Genomic DNA, 18720 nt, shown 5'->3' with positions numbered 1-18720 from the left:
GGTTTTGGGGCTTGCTTAGGGGTTTGGCCAAGGGGAGAATTCTGGTTCACAATTTCACATCATCAAGTTTATGGGCAGAATCCTGCCAAACAACAAGAAGCACAAAGGAGGCACCAACCTTACAACTAAAGCAGTAGAGAAATGAGAATAGAGGCACTAGACTAGGATATCATCCTATGCTTTTTCTTTTTCTTCCTTGAAGACATCAAATCCACTACCATTGGGTTGGTAACTATCCTTTGGAGATCTCTCAACCAAGCCCTCCCCACCCAATCCTTCCTTATTGGCTGCCATATCCCTATTAACCCAAATTGCATCCTATGTTGGAATGGCTTGGAGGACATTGACCACCTTTTCTTTTCCTGCCCTTTTTCCAGTTCTATCTGGAAAAAAGCCCTTTCTTTTATTTTGCCCTGTTCGAGGTGATCTTTTGGTTTTGCTAGTGAGTGGTCTTGGATCTTGAGAAACTTTCCAGGCTCCTCCATTTGTGATCGGGTTGATAAGCTTGTGTTTAGTGTTGTTGTCCACCATCTTAGGTGGGAACGGAATCTTCATAGATGGACTTCCAAATCTCGCTCGAAAGATTTGATTTGGAATGCCATCTATTTTGATGTTTCTTCTAGGCTTGTTGCTCCTCCCCTCCCCCAAATTGCGGATACCCCAAGGAACAAGCTTATTGTTGTCTCCTGGGGCCTTAACCTTTCCTTTCGATCTTCTTCTTAAAAGACCGTCTCTTGTATGTTTGTTTCTCTTGCGTTAATTTAATTATTTATTCATCCAGAAAAAAACTATCCTTTGGACACAATTGCTTCTTCTACAGCCTTCACGATTAAAGGCGAGCAACATGGAGGTTGTTTCAGCCACGGAGGCTAACTCAAGGGCAATCTCCTCTTGCTGTGGGGGAGGGCCTAAGACGGAGAGTTAAGGAGGCAGGGGCAGAGATGACTCAGGAGCATCAATCTCAAGCAAGGGAGAGGGGTTCAGAATAGTAGGGTCAGTCTACCCATACTCAGAAGAGATGAGAGAGAGAGGGGGACAGATAAAGGCTTGGCTAAACTTTTAAGAAAGTTAGAGAATCCTAACTTTTAAGAGGGGACTTTGGGCAGAAACACTTGAATCATACTCAAGGTTAGGGATATTGAATGTTTGATCAAAGTTTGATGCATTTCAATGGCTAAATATGGCTGGGCAGAAATTTGATGGGAAGAAGCAGCAGTCTAGGGTTTTGGTTCCATGCTTGATAATGGTTAGAATTTGACTTCAGAATTCAAAAGCATTAGAGCAGTGGTAGGAGAGGTGGACCTGGACCACCCAAGTACCGCCAAGTACCGAGCTACGCCACTACGACATGCCAATTGGGTCTAGTACCTATTCCATCAGCCCCTTATCTGATGCACTTGAATTTTCAATTTGCCTCAGAAGGCTTTTTATTTCACCCATGGTTAGGCTCTATAAGCCTAGGCTTCTTATTTTTGGGTTTGTTGACATAAACAAATAAAATTGGAGTAATGTCAGTGCACGAGATTAGTAGTTGAGTGTTGTGGATAGATTAAGATATTTAATTGCTAAATTAATGAGGGATGGAATAGAAAAGAAAGAGGGAAATATAATAGGGGAAGCTGGGGAAGAACACTCATAAGAAGAAGAAGCAAAGGAAGGGCTACAAAAGCCTAATGCGAAAGCTTCAATTCATCTTTTTCTTTTTTTCTCCAAAAAGTTTCTCTTTTATTTCTTATTTTTATTGCAATGTAAGGGCCAATTTATAGCTTGGCTAAAGTTTTACAAGAAATAAAAACCTAGTAAATTGAAAATAGAAACTAATATCCTTGTACTAGTGACAATAGAATCTTATGAAAATATAAACTAATTAAAATTAGAAATTACTAGGCTTTATATTTTAGCTACAAACATAAAAACTAAACTAAGGTCCTAAATCTCCCAAGAATAAAATCTTCATAAAACTTGACCTTGGGCCCCACAAAATCCTGTATGAACATTCCCAATATTGCCAAATAATGGGCTGTGACACTGTTTATGTGAACAGTATTTTATCTTCTCTTTGGCCTTCTAAAAGACTGTTTGAACTGAATGCGCTGGCTTGAGCTGGCTTGGTCCATTGTTGGTTCACTTGGTCCTGGTTCTGTGTTGGTTGTTCTGCATCAATTTCTCTCTCTTAAAAAAACTAGACCTCGACTGATATTGTATGGATAGCACTTGTTCAAAGTATGCACTTTTATTTTTATTGTGAAGGTGTGTAGACTAAAGAAAGATAAGGTTTGCAACAATGATATTAATCATAATGGTGAACAAAATGGGAGAAAAAACCCACAGATTGAATAAGAAATAAAGAAGACAAATCAGGAGAGAGAAGAAGAATTAGTAGGGAATATAGATCATAAGAAGAAGGAAATTAGCAAGGGAGAAAAGTCGAGAGCAAGCTTAATAGAGTGAAGCATCCAATTGACAGAGAGGGTTACGCAGGTTTGGTCTCTGATATCAAATTAATGAAGGATGAAGTAGAGAAGAAAGAAGGATAAATAAGATAGGGGGAAGAAGGGGAAGACACTCATTAGAAGAAGTGAAACGGAGAGAGGGGGGGGGGGGTTCAAACGTCCAATGTTATAGCTTTGATTCATCTTTTTCTTTTTTCTCCATAAAGTATTTTTTTTCCTCCAAATTTTATTACAATGTAAGGGCCTATTTATAGATTGACAAAAGCTTTTCAAGACATAGAAACTTAGTAAGTTGCAAATAGAAACTAATATCCCAATACTAGTGAGTTGTGACAATAGAATCTTATGAAAATAGAAATTAATTAAAATTAGAAACTATCAGGCTTTATATTTCAGCCACATGCATAAATAACTAAAATATAAACTAAACTAAGGTCCTAAATCTCCCAAGAATAAAATCTTCATAAAGCCTAATCTTGGGCCCCACAAAATCCTCTATGAATTTCATAGTATGTCAAATAATGGGCTGTGGCACTGTCCACGTGAACAGTGTTTTGGCTTTCTAAAAGACCGTCTGAACTGAATGGGCTGGCTTGAGTTGGCCTAGTCCATTGCTGGTTCACTTGGTCCTGGTTCCATGCTGGTTGTCCTACATCATAAATAGAATTCTGTTTTGGGCTTATGTACTTTGTTAAGTCTTTAGAAGTAGTTAGAAGTCAATTTATGAGTCAAATGAGGAATTTTAGAATGTTTATATACATGAAATACATCCCCTATAGAGTAGAGATTATTTTATGAATAATTTTTGTTTTGAGCATTGCTTTGCTTTGAGATAGTGTTCCTTCCCATCGCCCCTCTCCACTGAAGCTACAAACCTTAGCTCGTTTTCATTCGATTCTCTTAAAGCTTCATCCTTGATTGCTGGAAAGTCTTGCAAGTTCACATCCATCATTAAGCAAGCTGGTGTGAAGATATTTCTTTGACAACGTTATGTTGAATTGTCCTCAACCACAGATTTTCTCTAATCCTCTAAACCATAACCATAGCTTTTCTCCTTCTCTGGAGACCATTCACAAACCTAAAACTGCATAGAACATTCCAACCATCATAAAATTACCTTTATCTGGATAGAATTGCTGTTACAGTTCTAGGAGACTTTGATCCAGGCTGCATCTCATTCTGACCATTAGAAACCCTAGATTGTTTCATTTTCTTCTTTCTTGCAACCCATGAAACAAACCCTAATTTGCCAATAGCTTCAATGCCAGTAATATTCCACCATCAAAACATCATTAAACCCTACCAATCAAAGCCTAGGTTGTACTAAACCCTAATCCTAGTTTGACCTAACCAAACTTGCTAGTTCATAATAGATTCTGGTTACTAGCTTCTAGTTAAATCCCTTCCAATCTGGAACTAAATTATGATCAGCTACAAGATTTTCTTCACGATGAAGGTCAATTTCAAACCTGCAGCTTCAAATCTCTCCCTTTTTTTTTTGAAAATTTGGTGAGGTTAAGAGAAGCATCACAACCTGCTTTATTTGTAAGGCTTAAAGGCCAAGATTACAAATCAGACTAGGCGACTGAAAGGTCTACCTACTGCACCAATTAGAACGCCCATTTGGTTCTAGGTCTTTTGACGAGGTCCCAGATAGTCTATTGAAGAAGGAAAAGGTGGCTGTATGGGTGATGCAAAAGGAAAACTGTAGTTTTCTCTCTCTATGTTCTTTGTATAACTGCTAACTCATTTATGGGCAATACAAGATCTGTTGAAGTAGATCAACTAGAACCTAGAGCTGTGTGAATCATATGAAATAAACTCAAACAGCCAATATCTTTCTGTAGGATGGATCGGAACAACAAAACAAGAACTTCCACTCTTTTTCCCAGAAAACTAATGTTTACCTCTTTGAAAAGGCTGATTCATTAGAATCAATGCTAGGGTTTCCTTAGCAATGTGAATCTGTTTGTTGCCATGATTTTGCCTTTTTGTGCTAGATCCATATGTGCTAAGTTATATGTGAATGGTAATGCTACTTTCACCCCCAAAAAAAGTGTGGTAATGTTACTGCAATCTCTACAAATCAAATCACTGGACATTATCTGTACCTCCTGTATTCTTTTTACTTTTCTATGCTTGTGTTACTTTGCAACCTGTGAACAGTCCGATTCATTGGTTGGCTGGTTGCATCATCAATACAGGCTGCAATAAAGACTATAGGTGATGAAGATAAGTACTTCTCAAGAGTGTCCTTAAGGTTAGAACCACACACTTTCATAATCTCTTTCTTTCCCCCAAACTTCGTGTAGTTGATTAATTATCTTAACTATCTTTGTGATATCAGAATGCCTTCGTTTGGAATCACTGTTACTCGATCCCAAGTTGATTTACCAAAGATGAAAGTTGGTGTTGATGGAAACATAGGTCTTGTTTCACACGGAAATTCTTCTTCCGAGTTGCCTCTTGATGGATGGGATGGAATTGCTCTCGAATATTCTGTTGATTGGCCCTTACAGTTATTCTTTACCCAAGAGGTGATCTCTAAGTAAGGTCCTGTAGCATTGCTGATTGTAGATTGCATTGCTTTGCACTTTATTCTGAGAGAAAAGATTCCTTTTTTTGGGGTTCAAGAAACCAAAACTGTGATCCTTGATGTTTCTGAATTTGAAACTGTTGCAGGTACCGCAGGGTTTTTCAGTATTTGCTCCGGCTCAAAAGAACACAAATGGAACTGGAAAAATCATGGGCTTCTGTGATGCATCAGGATCATACAGATTTTGCCAAACATCAGAAGAATAAGGTGGACTATTTGGCATCTCAGCAGCGACAGCAAAGCTGTAGACCAATATGGCGAGTAAGAGAACATATGGCCTTCTTGATTAGAAACTTGCAGTTTTATATCCAGGTGAGGATCTGATGACATTAGCTATCCTTTGTTAGTCTGCTTACTTCTCTTTGAAAGAAAGAGCTGATATGTACAATCTTGGTGGTTGTCTTTTAATCTTCGTAGGTATTCTTATGTTAGTGCGGGGATATTTATGTTATCTTACATGTTATTTGAATTTTAACTTAGTAAATTTAGGATGGAAGAGATTTCTCTGCAAGTGTTTCTTAGGTTGAGTGTTCTCCCCCCCCCCCCCTGTTTTCCATCCTTTTGTTCCTTGTTAATTGTTCCCACATTTTGTTTTGGATGAATAAATAATCAATTAAAAGACGAAAACTGAATTACAAAGAAGGATCCCAAAAGGCAGGATCAAAGAGGGGGATGAAGTTGGGAGTTGAGCCCCCAGGTGACAACTTACCTTGAGGTTTACTACAACTTTCTTGCCTCTACATTATCCTTCCCCTTACCTCTTTTGAATGTAGCATTGGAAATAAATTACAAATCCTCTTTGTACTATCATATTTTTATGATGTGGCTTGCTAATTTTTTTTCTTTGCAAGTGGAAAAATTGAATGAGTTGCTGGCAACATGAAGAAGAGTATATACATGGTGGTTCCTTATATTTTTATGATCTATTAGAAGAGTGATTAATTTTCATAGAGGTTTGCTGCTTTGATGTTTTCTGAAGTTGCATCTGAGGCAATATCTATGTATGCTTGTTACTATCAGGAAGTTGATTTCTGTTTGTGAAAACAAAGCCGTGGGGATACTCAGTCCATTCCACCCCCTGCCTCCTTTTATTTTTGGGCATTGAATTGGAATTTATATTCAATTAAACAAGCCAATGACAGTTGTTTCAGTCGCCTGGATTTTTGTTGTTAGTCCAAACCATATATGTGCAGTTAGTTAATGTGCTGACTAGTATGAGGTTTCATTTCTCATGGGAATCCAATATTTTCTTCAGGTTGATGTTATAGAGTCACAATGGACTGTTTTGCAAGCACATATCCACAATTCACATGATTTCACTGAACTAGTGGGCTTCCATCAAGAGTAAGAAAAATGATCTTCTCCTGACTGATACATTCAGCTTCATATCTTTGTTTAGTCCATTTATTATCTACATTTCCCCCAAAACTGATCTGCTAAAATAGGAACAAGGATTAATTTAAAGAATGATAAATATAGTGCCTTGGTTTGACCTTTTATCCCCCCCCAAACCAAAAAGGAAAAAACCAAAATAAAATAACAAAATATGGCTGTTCATTCTCCTTGATTTGTCCTTTGTGAGTCATGACAAAGTAGTTGGTTTGCAGGTCCTTGAATGTTCTCTTTTTAGATCCAAAATATGCATGAACAGTAGAGTTTTCACTTTTATTTTTCTTTCCCCAAATAGATAAATGATATTTACAAATAACGAAGGGGAGACATATCAAGGATCTTGGGGAAGGGAAGAAATGAGAGGGAGATCTGAAGATGACGCCTAATGCCTGTTCCAACTAGTCCAGGTCTTAACAAATTACTGGGGGAGAAGTCTTTTTTTAATCTCAAGAGAGATGGTTTCCCAGTTCTGCTCAACTGTATGTGACAATGAGGCCCTTTCTGAACAAAAATAAAGTACTACAACACCCAAGGCAAGTTTTTCTTTGCCATTGAACTTCTTTGAGATCCAGTTCCGTTCTCTTTTGAAAGGGAAGCTTAACTGTTTTGATCTGGCCAGCACTTTCTAAGGATTCCATCCCAAACAAATCTAGAGAACCCCCCCTCCCTTAAAAAATAAGAAGGTTGTTCCACGTACACATTAAGAATTCCGACAGATACAACAATTGGAAATGGCTAGGATACTCTTGAGAAGAAAGTCTTGGGTGGGAAGAGAAAATGTTAAGTGTCTCTGAAGCAGTTGAACTTTGTCTAGGAATATTGCAGGCTTACCAGATTACACCAATGGACTTCAAGATCATGAGATCTAACCAAATTCCAGGCAAAAGCATTGGTAGCAACTTCTGGGTCTCAACAAAGCAAGGTAGAGATAAGACCAGATCTCAATCAGTGGGTTTATTTGAAGTGCTAGGACTAGGAAACTGAGTAACATCTTTCATAATGGAGGAGACCCTAGCCAACAGCACAAGACCCTAGCTGATCTATCAGAACTAAAATCATACTGGAGAAAATCACCATATCTAGAACTATGGAGGCCATCAGAATGCTGGTTATCCAGCCATTGATAAATGTCACACCCATCATCAATTGTCGAATCAATAGCTTCATTAACAAGATATGTATATTTAAGAATCTTCCTCCAAGCCTAGGAAGAGTCCAGAGGTCTAGAGGCATTCCAAATTGAGTGCAACTTAAGATATTTGGAGTAAATTCTTGAAGCCCATAGGCTGATCTTTTTAATTGCTTTCTCTTACAAAGCCTATCCAAGGTTGGGGAACAAAGATGTGGGTTGACAACATTGAATAGATAAAAAGGAAAACTGGATAGGTCGTCAACGAGAGTGTTCTAGTGCGTTGTAGATTCTTATCCATGATTTGTATCATTTGATGATGCCATGTGAATCGCTAGAAACATGTGAAGTGTATGGCTAACTAATAAAACCCTACTAATACTTCCCAAAATCAATATAAGAATTGCAAGAATTAACAAGATAGATTCTGGTTTCTATGGTGCCAATCACCCCCGCACCTCACAGTGGTGTCCCTCAGCCTACGGCTGCCCAAGAACTCTCATAAAACATTCGATGCCCTCTCCTCACTCTTCTCCCTCTATTTATTATCTCAATTAACCCTAACTAACCTTCATTCCACCTGGCCTCATCCTAGGTCCTCACTCTTCTCCCTCTATTTATTATCTCAACTAACCCTAACTAACCTTCATTCCACCTAGCCTCATCCTAGGGTCCTAACAACTACTAGCCTCTCGAAAATCACCTTGTCCTCAAGGTGATGGAAATTTTGAAGAAGTTTAGCCCTTTGCATGCTTGCCACAAAACTAGGCCAGCATCTTGACTGATAGCCTTCTTTGGCTTCCCATACTCTGGGTACCCTCGCAACTGTAAGCAGCCCATATGAAGAAAAAGAAAATCTAGAAAATTACATCAAAAGTACGATCCCTTCTTGCTCCAAGATTTCCGCTTCCATTAAACAACCCAACTCCAAATGCCACAGCCCTAGCAGAAGTCCGAGGAACCTGCATGTGGTTGGAAGAAGGGCATCGGTGGCCAATTTGCTCAGTTTCCACTGTCGCTGCTGCTGCCGTTGCGACGCAAGCCTCACGTTGCATTTGGTTGGAGCTAGAAGGAGGAACAGTACTGTTCCTAAAATGCCCATGGCAGTTTTGCTTTGTCAATGGGTTGTTTCCAAACTGGGCCTCGATTGACAATACCCAAAACAGAATTGCTGGGCTGGACCTGAAACCAGTGAGAACCCATCTGCGAACCTCAATTCCATGACTCAGGTCCAATGTCTTCCCATTGTGGGTTTTAGTTGGGTCTTTTAAAGCCCATAGTAGGTCTTTTGAGTTGGTGGGGTTCCAATTTAAACCCTGGGTTAAGATAAATGGGCTGGGTAATGGTTTGATGGAAGGGGTTGGGTTTTGGGTCATCAAACCGTAATGGGCCCAAATTAATTCTTTTGAATGGGCTAGGTCTAAACACTTAAAAGTTGTGGATGAAGGAATATAGGTTGGGTATTGGGCTAATGGAATTAAAATGGGCTGGGGTTTAAAGAAATAGGTTGGGCCCAAGAAGGTTTCTTTGGGAACCAAGCGGCCCAATCTTTAAACTTGGTTTGTTTGGGCCCTAAGTGTGAGAATGGGCGAACCTAAGTTGGGCCAAAGTTATGGCTCTTAATGAATGAACCAAACCCGAGAACCGATTTGAGGTGAACCGAACCAATTCGAAAAACCCTAACTCTCCATCGTCTTCTTCTTCCTTTCCTGCGAACAGAAACTTCAGCCGCCGTCCGGAGTTTTCCTCCGATTGCCTCTTGCCTCCCTTGAATCTCTTTCTTCTTGCAGGCTTTGGATATGGTGGCCAGATTTCTCGTTGTTGCATCTTTAATCCAGTAGGCATCGATACCTGAAACTCTCATTCGCTTCTTCTCTCTTCTCCCAGTCTGGCATGGAACCACCATAGTAATCGACCAATCGCTTCCGGCGATGTCACTCGGCGTTTTTTCCATCGGTTTTGCTTGGTCTCCTAGTTCCACCACTCCATTGGCATCCCTAAGTTCTTCCTGGTTGCTATCCAAAATCGAGTTCACGTCTGCCGCTTGGCTCGTAACGAAATCAATTTGCAAGGCTTCCCTGAAACCCTTCCAATCAAACACTGGCCAATTTCTCCGGTAAACCCACTCTTAACGCTTCTCCATCCAAATGCTCAAGAGCTATTCCGAGCCAATATTCACACTCAATTTGGTGTTGTCGGCAAAATTGCTCGACTTCTATTAACCACTCATGCGCCTTTCCATCACCAGAAAACTGTGACAAAGCCATTTCACCTCCCAAGATCATTACAGCTCTGATGCCAATTGATAAAACCCTACTAATACTTCCCAAAATCAATACAAGAATTGCAAGAATTAACAAGATAGACTCTGGTTTCTATGGTGCCAATCACCCTCACACCTCACAATGGTGTCCCTCAGCCTACGGCTGCCCAAGAACTCTCATAAAACATTCGATGCCCTCTTCTCACTCTTCTCCCTCTATTTATTATCTCAATTAACACTAACTAACCTTCATTCCACCTGGCCTCATCTTAGGGTCCTAACACTAACCCAATAACGAAAGTTTCGTAAGGGGACTAGAGCATGCTACCATGAAACAAAAGATCTTCTTTCTAAAGAGATTCATTTCGGAACTATTATATGTCCAAGGTCCAATATTGAAATCATTTCAAAGTGTTTCCCTGACTTTGTCCGTGTCAACAAACAATTCAAAATACCTTGACTTTTTTATAACAGGTCCGAGTCAAATAGCAATGATTTAAAGCACTTCTTGTTACACTATTTTGGAAACCTAAGGACTCAATCGTATGGATATGTAAAATACAGGATTTCCAATCCTTAGAGGAAAAGGAGGGAAATGGATACTCAATTTCAAGTGAGTAAACAGAATTCCATACTCGATCTCATAGATTCATATAGAATTCTGTGGAAAGCCGTATGTACAGCTTGGAGGGAGATCTTTCATATCTTTTTGAGATCCACCCCACAATATGGGTCAAAAAGCCAAAATTATATGTAAATCTTCTTTGGGAATTGTGAATGTTTCCAGCAAAAATTTATTATGATACCAATGATATTCATCATATACAAGCAATCTCCTTTTTTGGTGTTGATTGTGAATTCTTACACATACGAATTTGAACATTATGTGCAGATACTTATCAGCATTGATTTCACAATCTTTCTTGGATATTGGATCTGTCTCAAGGATACTGGACGGTATAATGAAACTTTGCCTGAAATTCTGCTGGAATCTTGAAAATACTGAAAGCAGTTCAACTGCTCTTGAACTGGCACAAATAACTGAGGTATGTCAAGACTGTCTTTTCCTATACATCATTCATCTGCACAGTCCACTCACTGGTGATGATAACATAGGATTACAGCAATGGGCTCAATCATGAAACCAAGAACATCTGAGAGCTATTTTTGGCGTTCCACATTTGTTAGAGTACTGAATAGAGTCTACAGGCTATATCAACTGTTATGCCATCTGTTGCTTCTTTGCTTTGTGGCAATGATCCTTATATAATTATGGAACTTCAGGGTAATGGCAATTAATAGTGAGTAATTGCTTTGGTATTAATCATCATACTGTGTCTATGATTGTTGTGTGATCTTATGGAGTTCTTCCAATAGTAGCCAGACTATGGCATATATGGGTGTTTCATGGTTCATGTCCTTTCTATTAAGGGCTGTCTTTAGTAATTGTTCTTTTCCCATGATGTTCAAAGAAGGTTAATTTTTATATGACTGGTAACTCTGTTGCCCTTTTGTTTTTGCACGCCACCTGCCTCATTCCTCGTTCTTCTCTAGTGAGAATTCTAGGCCAAGTGGCACTTTATACCAATGTCAATCAGTGAATATGTGGGTTGTACTGGTGTTGTCCAATTTTGAGTAATCTAATCATTGTAGATATCTGGTTTGCTCATGTTCTAGGCTTTTTTTTGGCAATGAAAAAACTAAATATGCAGGGCATTCTTGTTACTACTGAGTTTTTACATTAAATATGCATGTGTTGCGTTGGTGGATGAGCCATATTGGTTGTGAAAGACTACATCCGAATTGGAGTTTCATCATTCTGATCAGACCATGATCTGCAGAGGGACCACTTATCATATGCATTACCCTAAAAGTTAAAATATGGGAGTATTCTGATTTTGTCTCAAATTTGGGGAACTATACTGGATATTAGGAGTACCTTGAGGCTTGAGTAATAAGTACAAGTCATGTATTTTGGAGCTTAAGAGAAGAGGAGAGTAGGGAGAAAGAAAAACAGAAAGTTTTTTTGGGGGGTGGCGCATTCTTATCTGTATTTCACAAATATTCATATATTAGATGTACTATGAGGAGCTTTTGTCAACAGACCAACTCCAAAGTTCCCTTAAATGACCTCATTTAGACATATGAACACCTCTCAATGAGCTTCCAGCTCAAAAATTACAATTTGAGACCATGCACAGTGTTTTTGGGAAGAAAAGATGAAATAACAGAAGGAAAACTAGAAGGGAAACTGTCACACTCTGATTTCACCAAACCAAAATGCAACACTAGGAACACTTATCAGTATGCTCCCATACCAAACCAGGATCAAGTTACTGTATGCTCCCGCTTGTTAGTTTTTACAAGAATCACCCAAAACAAACTAGCAGGGTTGGACCAATAATCACAACAAATAACTGAGGGCAAAAATGAAAACATTTCTATCCAAAAGTCACTTGTATACATATATAGACAACCTCAAAGGCTGGGGTGCATCACAAAAAAAGATATATCCGATGTCAACCCTGAACATGTGACACACATACAACAAAAAGGAAATAACGTAGAGTCCCATTATAAGGTCCCTTGTTACACACAAACTAATCGTAACCTATAACTCATTGTGATGTTCACTGTACTAAAGTCCACTATGTCTTCAGATGCCCCACATGGTCTATGTGGGTCTATAGTAGACACAAACGTCGCATACACAATCATCTCCATGATTAGGAGGGGTGGAACTCCACCAATCCCCGTTATCCGGAATGTGCACTAATAGGTCCCTAGGCGGGAAGCCGGATGTAGAATGATCAACATCTTCAGGCAATGTAGAATTTATAGAACATACACACATACAAAAGTGAGCTCACTGAGCCCAATGAGGCGAATATCTAATGCATAACCACAACAATATATCACAATGACATGATGCGCAAACATATATGCTCTAACACACAAATGCCTAGGTGCGTGAGGATTAAGTGCTACTCCGGTCATGGTGTAATATTTTTCCATCATGGGATAGTTCCATATTATCCATATAATACCCCCAATATCATCAAGGGCTTCCCAGTGCCCATTATAATCACATGATCCCCAAAGGGAACAATCACATATGACACATACACCAGAATACCACTGGACCGTTGGGTTACTCATATTTCACCCTCGGCAACCACATGGTACACACATACATTGGGCTACTCGAATTTCACCACATCCCATTGGCTGGCCAACACCTAATCCCCTTGTGGAAAAGGGAGTAGCATTGGGGTATGCACCTAGCTATACATTCTACACATGATGATTATGCGAGGTCTGGGGTATGTTCTATGTTTTATACCACAATCATACAACTGACCTCATATGCAATATAGAATCAAAGCAAAGATGCTGTTCATTTACATTATATTTATTATCATCCGATTATCACACATTCATTTCATACCCCTCATCATTAGGGTAGTGATGATTGATGAGTGTAGGAATGTTGAGTGTAGTATCTATAATTGTAACATTCACCATACATTTCCACCTGAGTGGATCACACATCTACTACATCCTTCACTCCACCATTGTGAATACTTCAATGTCATCATCACACACATGTTCACAATTCCACAATATATCCATAATATCATTTCATTGACACATATCAATGCAATAATTAATATTGTCATGCCATGCCATGCCATGCATGCCCTAATTGCATCAAATTCTATACACAAGATATGCATGCACACATAACCAAAAGAAAATAATGTACATGATCCATGATGCATGAGATTTCTACATATCATTCTTACGCGATTCCCCTATGCCTGGAAGTGACTCTTAGGCAAATTAGTACCTAAGCTAATCAATGTATAATGTTAGCGTCGGTTGTATATTTAGGTGGAATCTTACATTCAAGCCCATCCTTCACTAGTTCACTCATTGGGTTCTCCCCAATTTTCGGGGTCTAACAAGGTTTGTTTTTGCTCTTAAGCCCTTTCTAGTTAGCTTTTACATCAATGACTAGTGACTACCTTGGATTGGCATAGTGTGGATACCCAATCGAGGGCCTTATGAGTGTAGAATCTCTGTGTGTAGGATCGACTCAGCCTAATTGTACACTCACAGCCTACATAGGGTTTTCAATCCAAAACTTCTGGGACTTTCTTATACAGGTTATGATTTAGCATATAGGCATTTGGCTTATTATAATTTCAATGTTCTTTTCATGGTGAACCTTATAAAGGAACATACCCTTTTCCTTTCTTTGTTTTAGTATGCATAGTTCTTCATGGGTCACAATTAATTTGCCCATATGTTCTCACCATCCTATGGGTTAAGATTTAAATTAGATAAGGAGAAGATGTGTTTAAGGCCATACCTGAGTTTAGGGATCACCTTTAACCGTATCACATGTAACACCTTCCCCTTTCCTTCTCTTCTCTCTCTCCGCTCTCCAACAAATGTAACTCCTTTCAAAACTCTCTCTCTCTCTCTCTCACTCACCCACTCTCTGTGTGTCCCCCTTTGCATCCTTATTTATAGTGCTAATCCCAAGCCTTTGTTTATAAATTCATTTCTTGTACAATATCTCGTACAATAGCATCCCTTATTTTTATTGTATTACAATTAATTTTTTATAATGAAAACTCCTCCCCACTTACAACTCACCCATTAGGTGTAAGTTTTTGGTAAAATGAGAGGTGCTATGTGTAAGTATAGGATATAATTGGAGGTATAGAACAAAATTCCGTCAAAACTTGCGAAATTTCCCATTTTGGGAACCTTGAAACGAAAAACCAGTGGACCAAAAAAAATCCCAAAGTTTCAATTGAAACTGTCAAAATTTCGTTGAAACTTGTCAAAACCTCGAAACCTGGTTCAACTTAGCTAGACCAGCTGGTTTATGAGGAAAAAAAATTCCCAAATTCCGTGGGAAACATGGGAAATTTCGTGGAAACTTGGGAAATTTCATGGAAATTTGGGAAGTTTTGTGGGAAGCTAGAAAATTTCGTGGAAACCTGGGAAATTTGGGAAGTTTCGTGGAAACCTGGACTTTTTCCTGCAAGTTTCGTAGCTTTCCATATTTTCAATTTTTTTGTGTTTTTAATGTTTCCTCAAATACCCCCTCCATCAGGACTTCCCTATCCAAATTGTGTATTCCCTCAAACTGGTTATCTTAGGCATGTTGATGGTCAGACTTATAAAGTTACAATTGTCGATTACCTTGATAACCATAGGCATAAAATGTCATGGGATGTCTATGTTTGTTGGTTGGAGGAGAGGATGTTACATGCATAATACTACTCAGCTCATGAGGATGGATCCACCGAGGCACTAAGTTGTACTTTCCTTTTATTGTCAGTTACTTTGTATTTAATGTCTTGAAGTTAGTAATTATATATTGAATGTTATGTACTTAGGGCCTGTTTGGTTACATGAGTCTGGAGATTTCAAATCTATGGAGTCTTAATTTATAAAATTAACTGTTTGGTTAACCGAATATGTGGAGTGAAATCTATGGATTCATCAGTGATTTTTGTGAATGTGCAAATGTTTAGCGTTTTTATAGTAGGGATGAATCTACAAATTCACGTTTTTAGTGTAAAAAGATGAATCTCTAGATTTCATGAATCTAGAGATTTTCACAACCAAACGGGTATAAATCTCGCATTTATGAATCTAGAGATTTTCAAATCTCTGGATTCATGTAACCAAACAGGCCCTTAAGTAGCTAAGTTTATAGTTTACTTCTCGAACAACTCTACATTGATGTTATGTACATTAAATGACATTTCTACAATGATTTTTTTAGCAAAATACAACCATTGTGTTCTTTATACTCTAATTAGCTTAAATGCAGAGTCCCACCCTACAATACTCCCTAAAACTTGTCGAAATTTGCACAAAAAAATCCTAAGTTTCCTCGAAATTTCCTGGTTTCCCACCTAGGTTTCCCATTTTTACCTAGTCGAAACTTGAGTTTCCCTCGAATTTTTTCTATGATTGAAGGTGGTGGGAGGTAAGGTGTCTCACCTCCTTGCCACCTTATGCTTCCTTACTTTTTGCAAACCCACTTCATCTCTTCTTTTTTTTTATGATTAAAATAATTCATTACATAGAGTATAAATGAATATATTATAGACAAATATTTTATATAGTGTGTGTAGCCTATATATGATATATATCCATTGAGCTTATGGTGCCACAATTAAAGCAATATCTCCAAGTGGCCCCAAAGCTTATCTAAGACAAACTTATTGGTACTCTTCTTGTTCAGGGGACGAAATATATAAATGTATAAAGCAGCATCATTTCCCAGAGGTGGTGGGTTTAAACGGATTGCCCATTGGGTGTGGCCCAATCTATGGAGCAATTATTTGAGTTTGGCAAAATGGGCATATTAAGTTGATCGGGGTGGAATGAGGTTAAGGTTTCGGCTAAAATGGGAGGCATGGGGGATGCTGGTCCTTGAGAGGAGAGGGAGCCTTCTGATGTGTTTTGGGCTCGCGGGGGCTGTTGATCGTCGTGTCGGAGATCCGGGCCTCGAATGTATGGTGAATTAACACGAGAAATTAGAAGTTGGATTTTTACATAATCGGATCATCTTTTAGAATGACTTTCCCACCAAGGCTTATCCGATGATTCATTCTTTGGTGCGAGGTGGAATCCTTAAAACCACAGATGGTAAATAGCCTTGAACAACAGGTTCATAGGTCAGTTAAATTTACAGCAGCAGCGCAATAGGGGTTTACATGGCCTGGCGAAGGTGGTTGGCCTCTGTTCTTGGGTGTAAACCTAGCCCACTTTCTTTTTTTAGAAAACAAGCTTTAAACAACAAAATAGCAGGATTGAACTTGAACAAAGAAAAAAAGTTGAAGAAGAAGGTTTTTTGAAGAGAGAAGGATTTAGAGGCCCTACATGAAGAACTAGTAGAACGAAGACCCTGCATTGATGCAGAATCTTCAGCCCAAAGAGGTCTCCACCAGAGAAGAGTCAACAATAATAGATCACTATAAAATTAATTATTATGACAAATATTTTATATGTATATATATATATTTTTTAATATATATTTATATATCCATTGGCTTATATGGTCCCACTAGTGTATGGTGCCACTTAATTCTCTGTAGCCCCATCTTGATTTCATTTATTGGTACCTTTGGGTTCAACAAATTGTATTGATCATTTCCCCATGTTTGGTTTAACCTAATTCCATTGGGTATGGAATCTATGGGCATTATTTGAGTTTGGCCAAAATATGAAAAATTGGGTTCCTTTATTATACTTTTTTTGTGCAATTATTGTATCCTTGATTACTCCTAGATTACTTTTGTAGTTTTCAACGATTCCCTGATATCGTGAATTAACGGAAATTAGAAATGGATTTTTACATAATCAAAACATTTTTTAGAATGACTTTTCCACCAAGGCTATCCGATGGTTCATTCTTTGGTGCGGTGATGTCGACTCAAGATTCATTGGTCCAAGTTGGTTCATTAGCTAAAAACCAGAAGTTCATATTATACCGAGATTTAGGGGTGCGGGTACTATGGAAACAAAGACTGCAGATTTGATTTAATCAACTGAACAAATCTTCTCTCTCTGTCTCTCTGACACATCTCTATAGGGACACCTCCATTTTTGCAAGCGCATGTATTCCTTTGTCTATTGTTTCTATCAATGGGTCAACCCCCCCACCCCCCCACCCTTCCCCCTCAAAAAAAAAAAAAAAAAAAAAAGAAAGAAAAAGAAGAAAAGAAAAAGAAGAAAGAAAGAAAACGCTATGACTTGTTCACCTACTTCCTCCTGCCGCAGCTAAAATGCAAAACTGCAAGTACTACAGTAGGAGAGAGGTGATAGAGGATTGTAATATGCACATATAGTGTATAATAAACATTTTTTATATGCGTGTGTCTATTTCTATATGAAACACTTCTATTAGCTTATTATTATTATTATTAAAATGAAAAACTTTACATATAGTTTTTTTAGTATATATCAAATACATTTTGCTTGTATTTAAATATTCATACATTAACTTTTCAGGGCACAAAAACAAATTATATACTTATGTATTTTAGTACGGAATATTAATTTGTATGAGTAATAACATAATGTTTAGGCAAAATGGATGCAATCACAGCAAAGGGTATGAGAGTGCAACTCCTCACCCATATATCTCCCATGTGCTTGCAATGGATGAATTTGAACTGCTGAAAGGGAAGAGGAGACTTGTACTCGTCAGGAGTTAAATTTAGATCTAATTCAATGGTACGAACCGTTGTGTATTGCACGATTTCTCATTTATTTTAAAAGATGCAGATTTTCCAGACATTCTTTTTGACCATTTGTCCTTGGTTTATATCAACACTTAGGCATGTTATACTTTGGACTCAAACTTGGCAGCCAAATAGGAGAGAGTGGGACCTGCTTTTTGCCACAAATTGGGTACCACTTGCCCCGTCATGTGGCAGATACTGGTTGGCTGGTTTCCATCTTGCTGCAATTCCAAACTTACACTCGCCACCTATATTGTATAATGTACATGATGAATGTATTTTCCATATTTTCACAGGCTTGAAGAAAGAAAAAATAGGTATGTTTGGAAAGAAAATGCTATCTGAGAGTGTGCAGCATGCTGCCTTGTGCCAGACACAATGGGATGTGAAATGACCGCTGTGTTCCCTGGAATTTTCACCTTTACAGGGAAGCAGGGCAATCTCCATGCCCTCTGTCTTGGCCCAAGGGCAGTGCCACACCACATGCGCTATGCTTTTTCTGTGAGTTGTATTCTTCAATATTTTTGTGTAGATAGTTCCTTTGAGAGATGGGGATGGGTAACTCCCTTTATCTCCTTTGTCTCTATATTTTTCTTTTCTTTTGATGG

At 38.5% G+C, this 18720-nt stretch overlaps 1 protein-coding gene across 2 annotated transcripts in view; it reads left to right on the top strand.

Moving 5' to 3' along the window:
• The window catches only part of GCP4 (GAMMA-TUBULIN COMPLEX PROTEIN 4), a 35923-nt gene that overhangs the window by 16111 nt on the left and 1092 nt on the right, over positions 1-18720 (top strand). For both annotated transcript variants that reach the window (XM_089161231.1, XM_089161232.1), the window contains exons 10-14: positions 4658-4713; positions 4801-5001; positions 5136-5361; positions 6305-6393; positions 10726-10879. In XM_089161231.1, coding sequence (XP_089017357.1) covers positions 4658-4713; positions 4801-5001; positions 5136-5361; positions 6305-6393; positions 10726-10879 — 726 coding nt within the window. The remainder of the gene's footprint in view (positions 1-4657; positions 4714-4800; positions 5002-5135; positions 5362-6304; positions 6394-10725; positions 10880-18720) is intronic.

Source organism: Hakea prostrata, chromosome 7 (assembly GCF_041222555.1).
Source record: "Hakea prostrata isolate BN-2017 chromosome 7, UWA_Hpros_2, whole genome shotgun sequence".
Lineage (NCBI taxonomy): Eukaryota > Viridiplantae > Streptophyta > Magnoliopsida > Proteales > Proteaceae > Hakea > Hakea prostrata.
The sequence above is the reverse complement of the archived record's forward strand: the minus strand, read 5'-3'. Positions and strand labels throughout refer to the sequence as shown.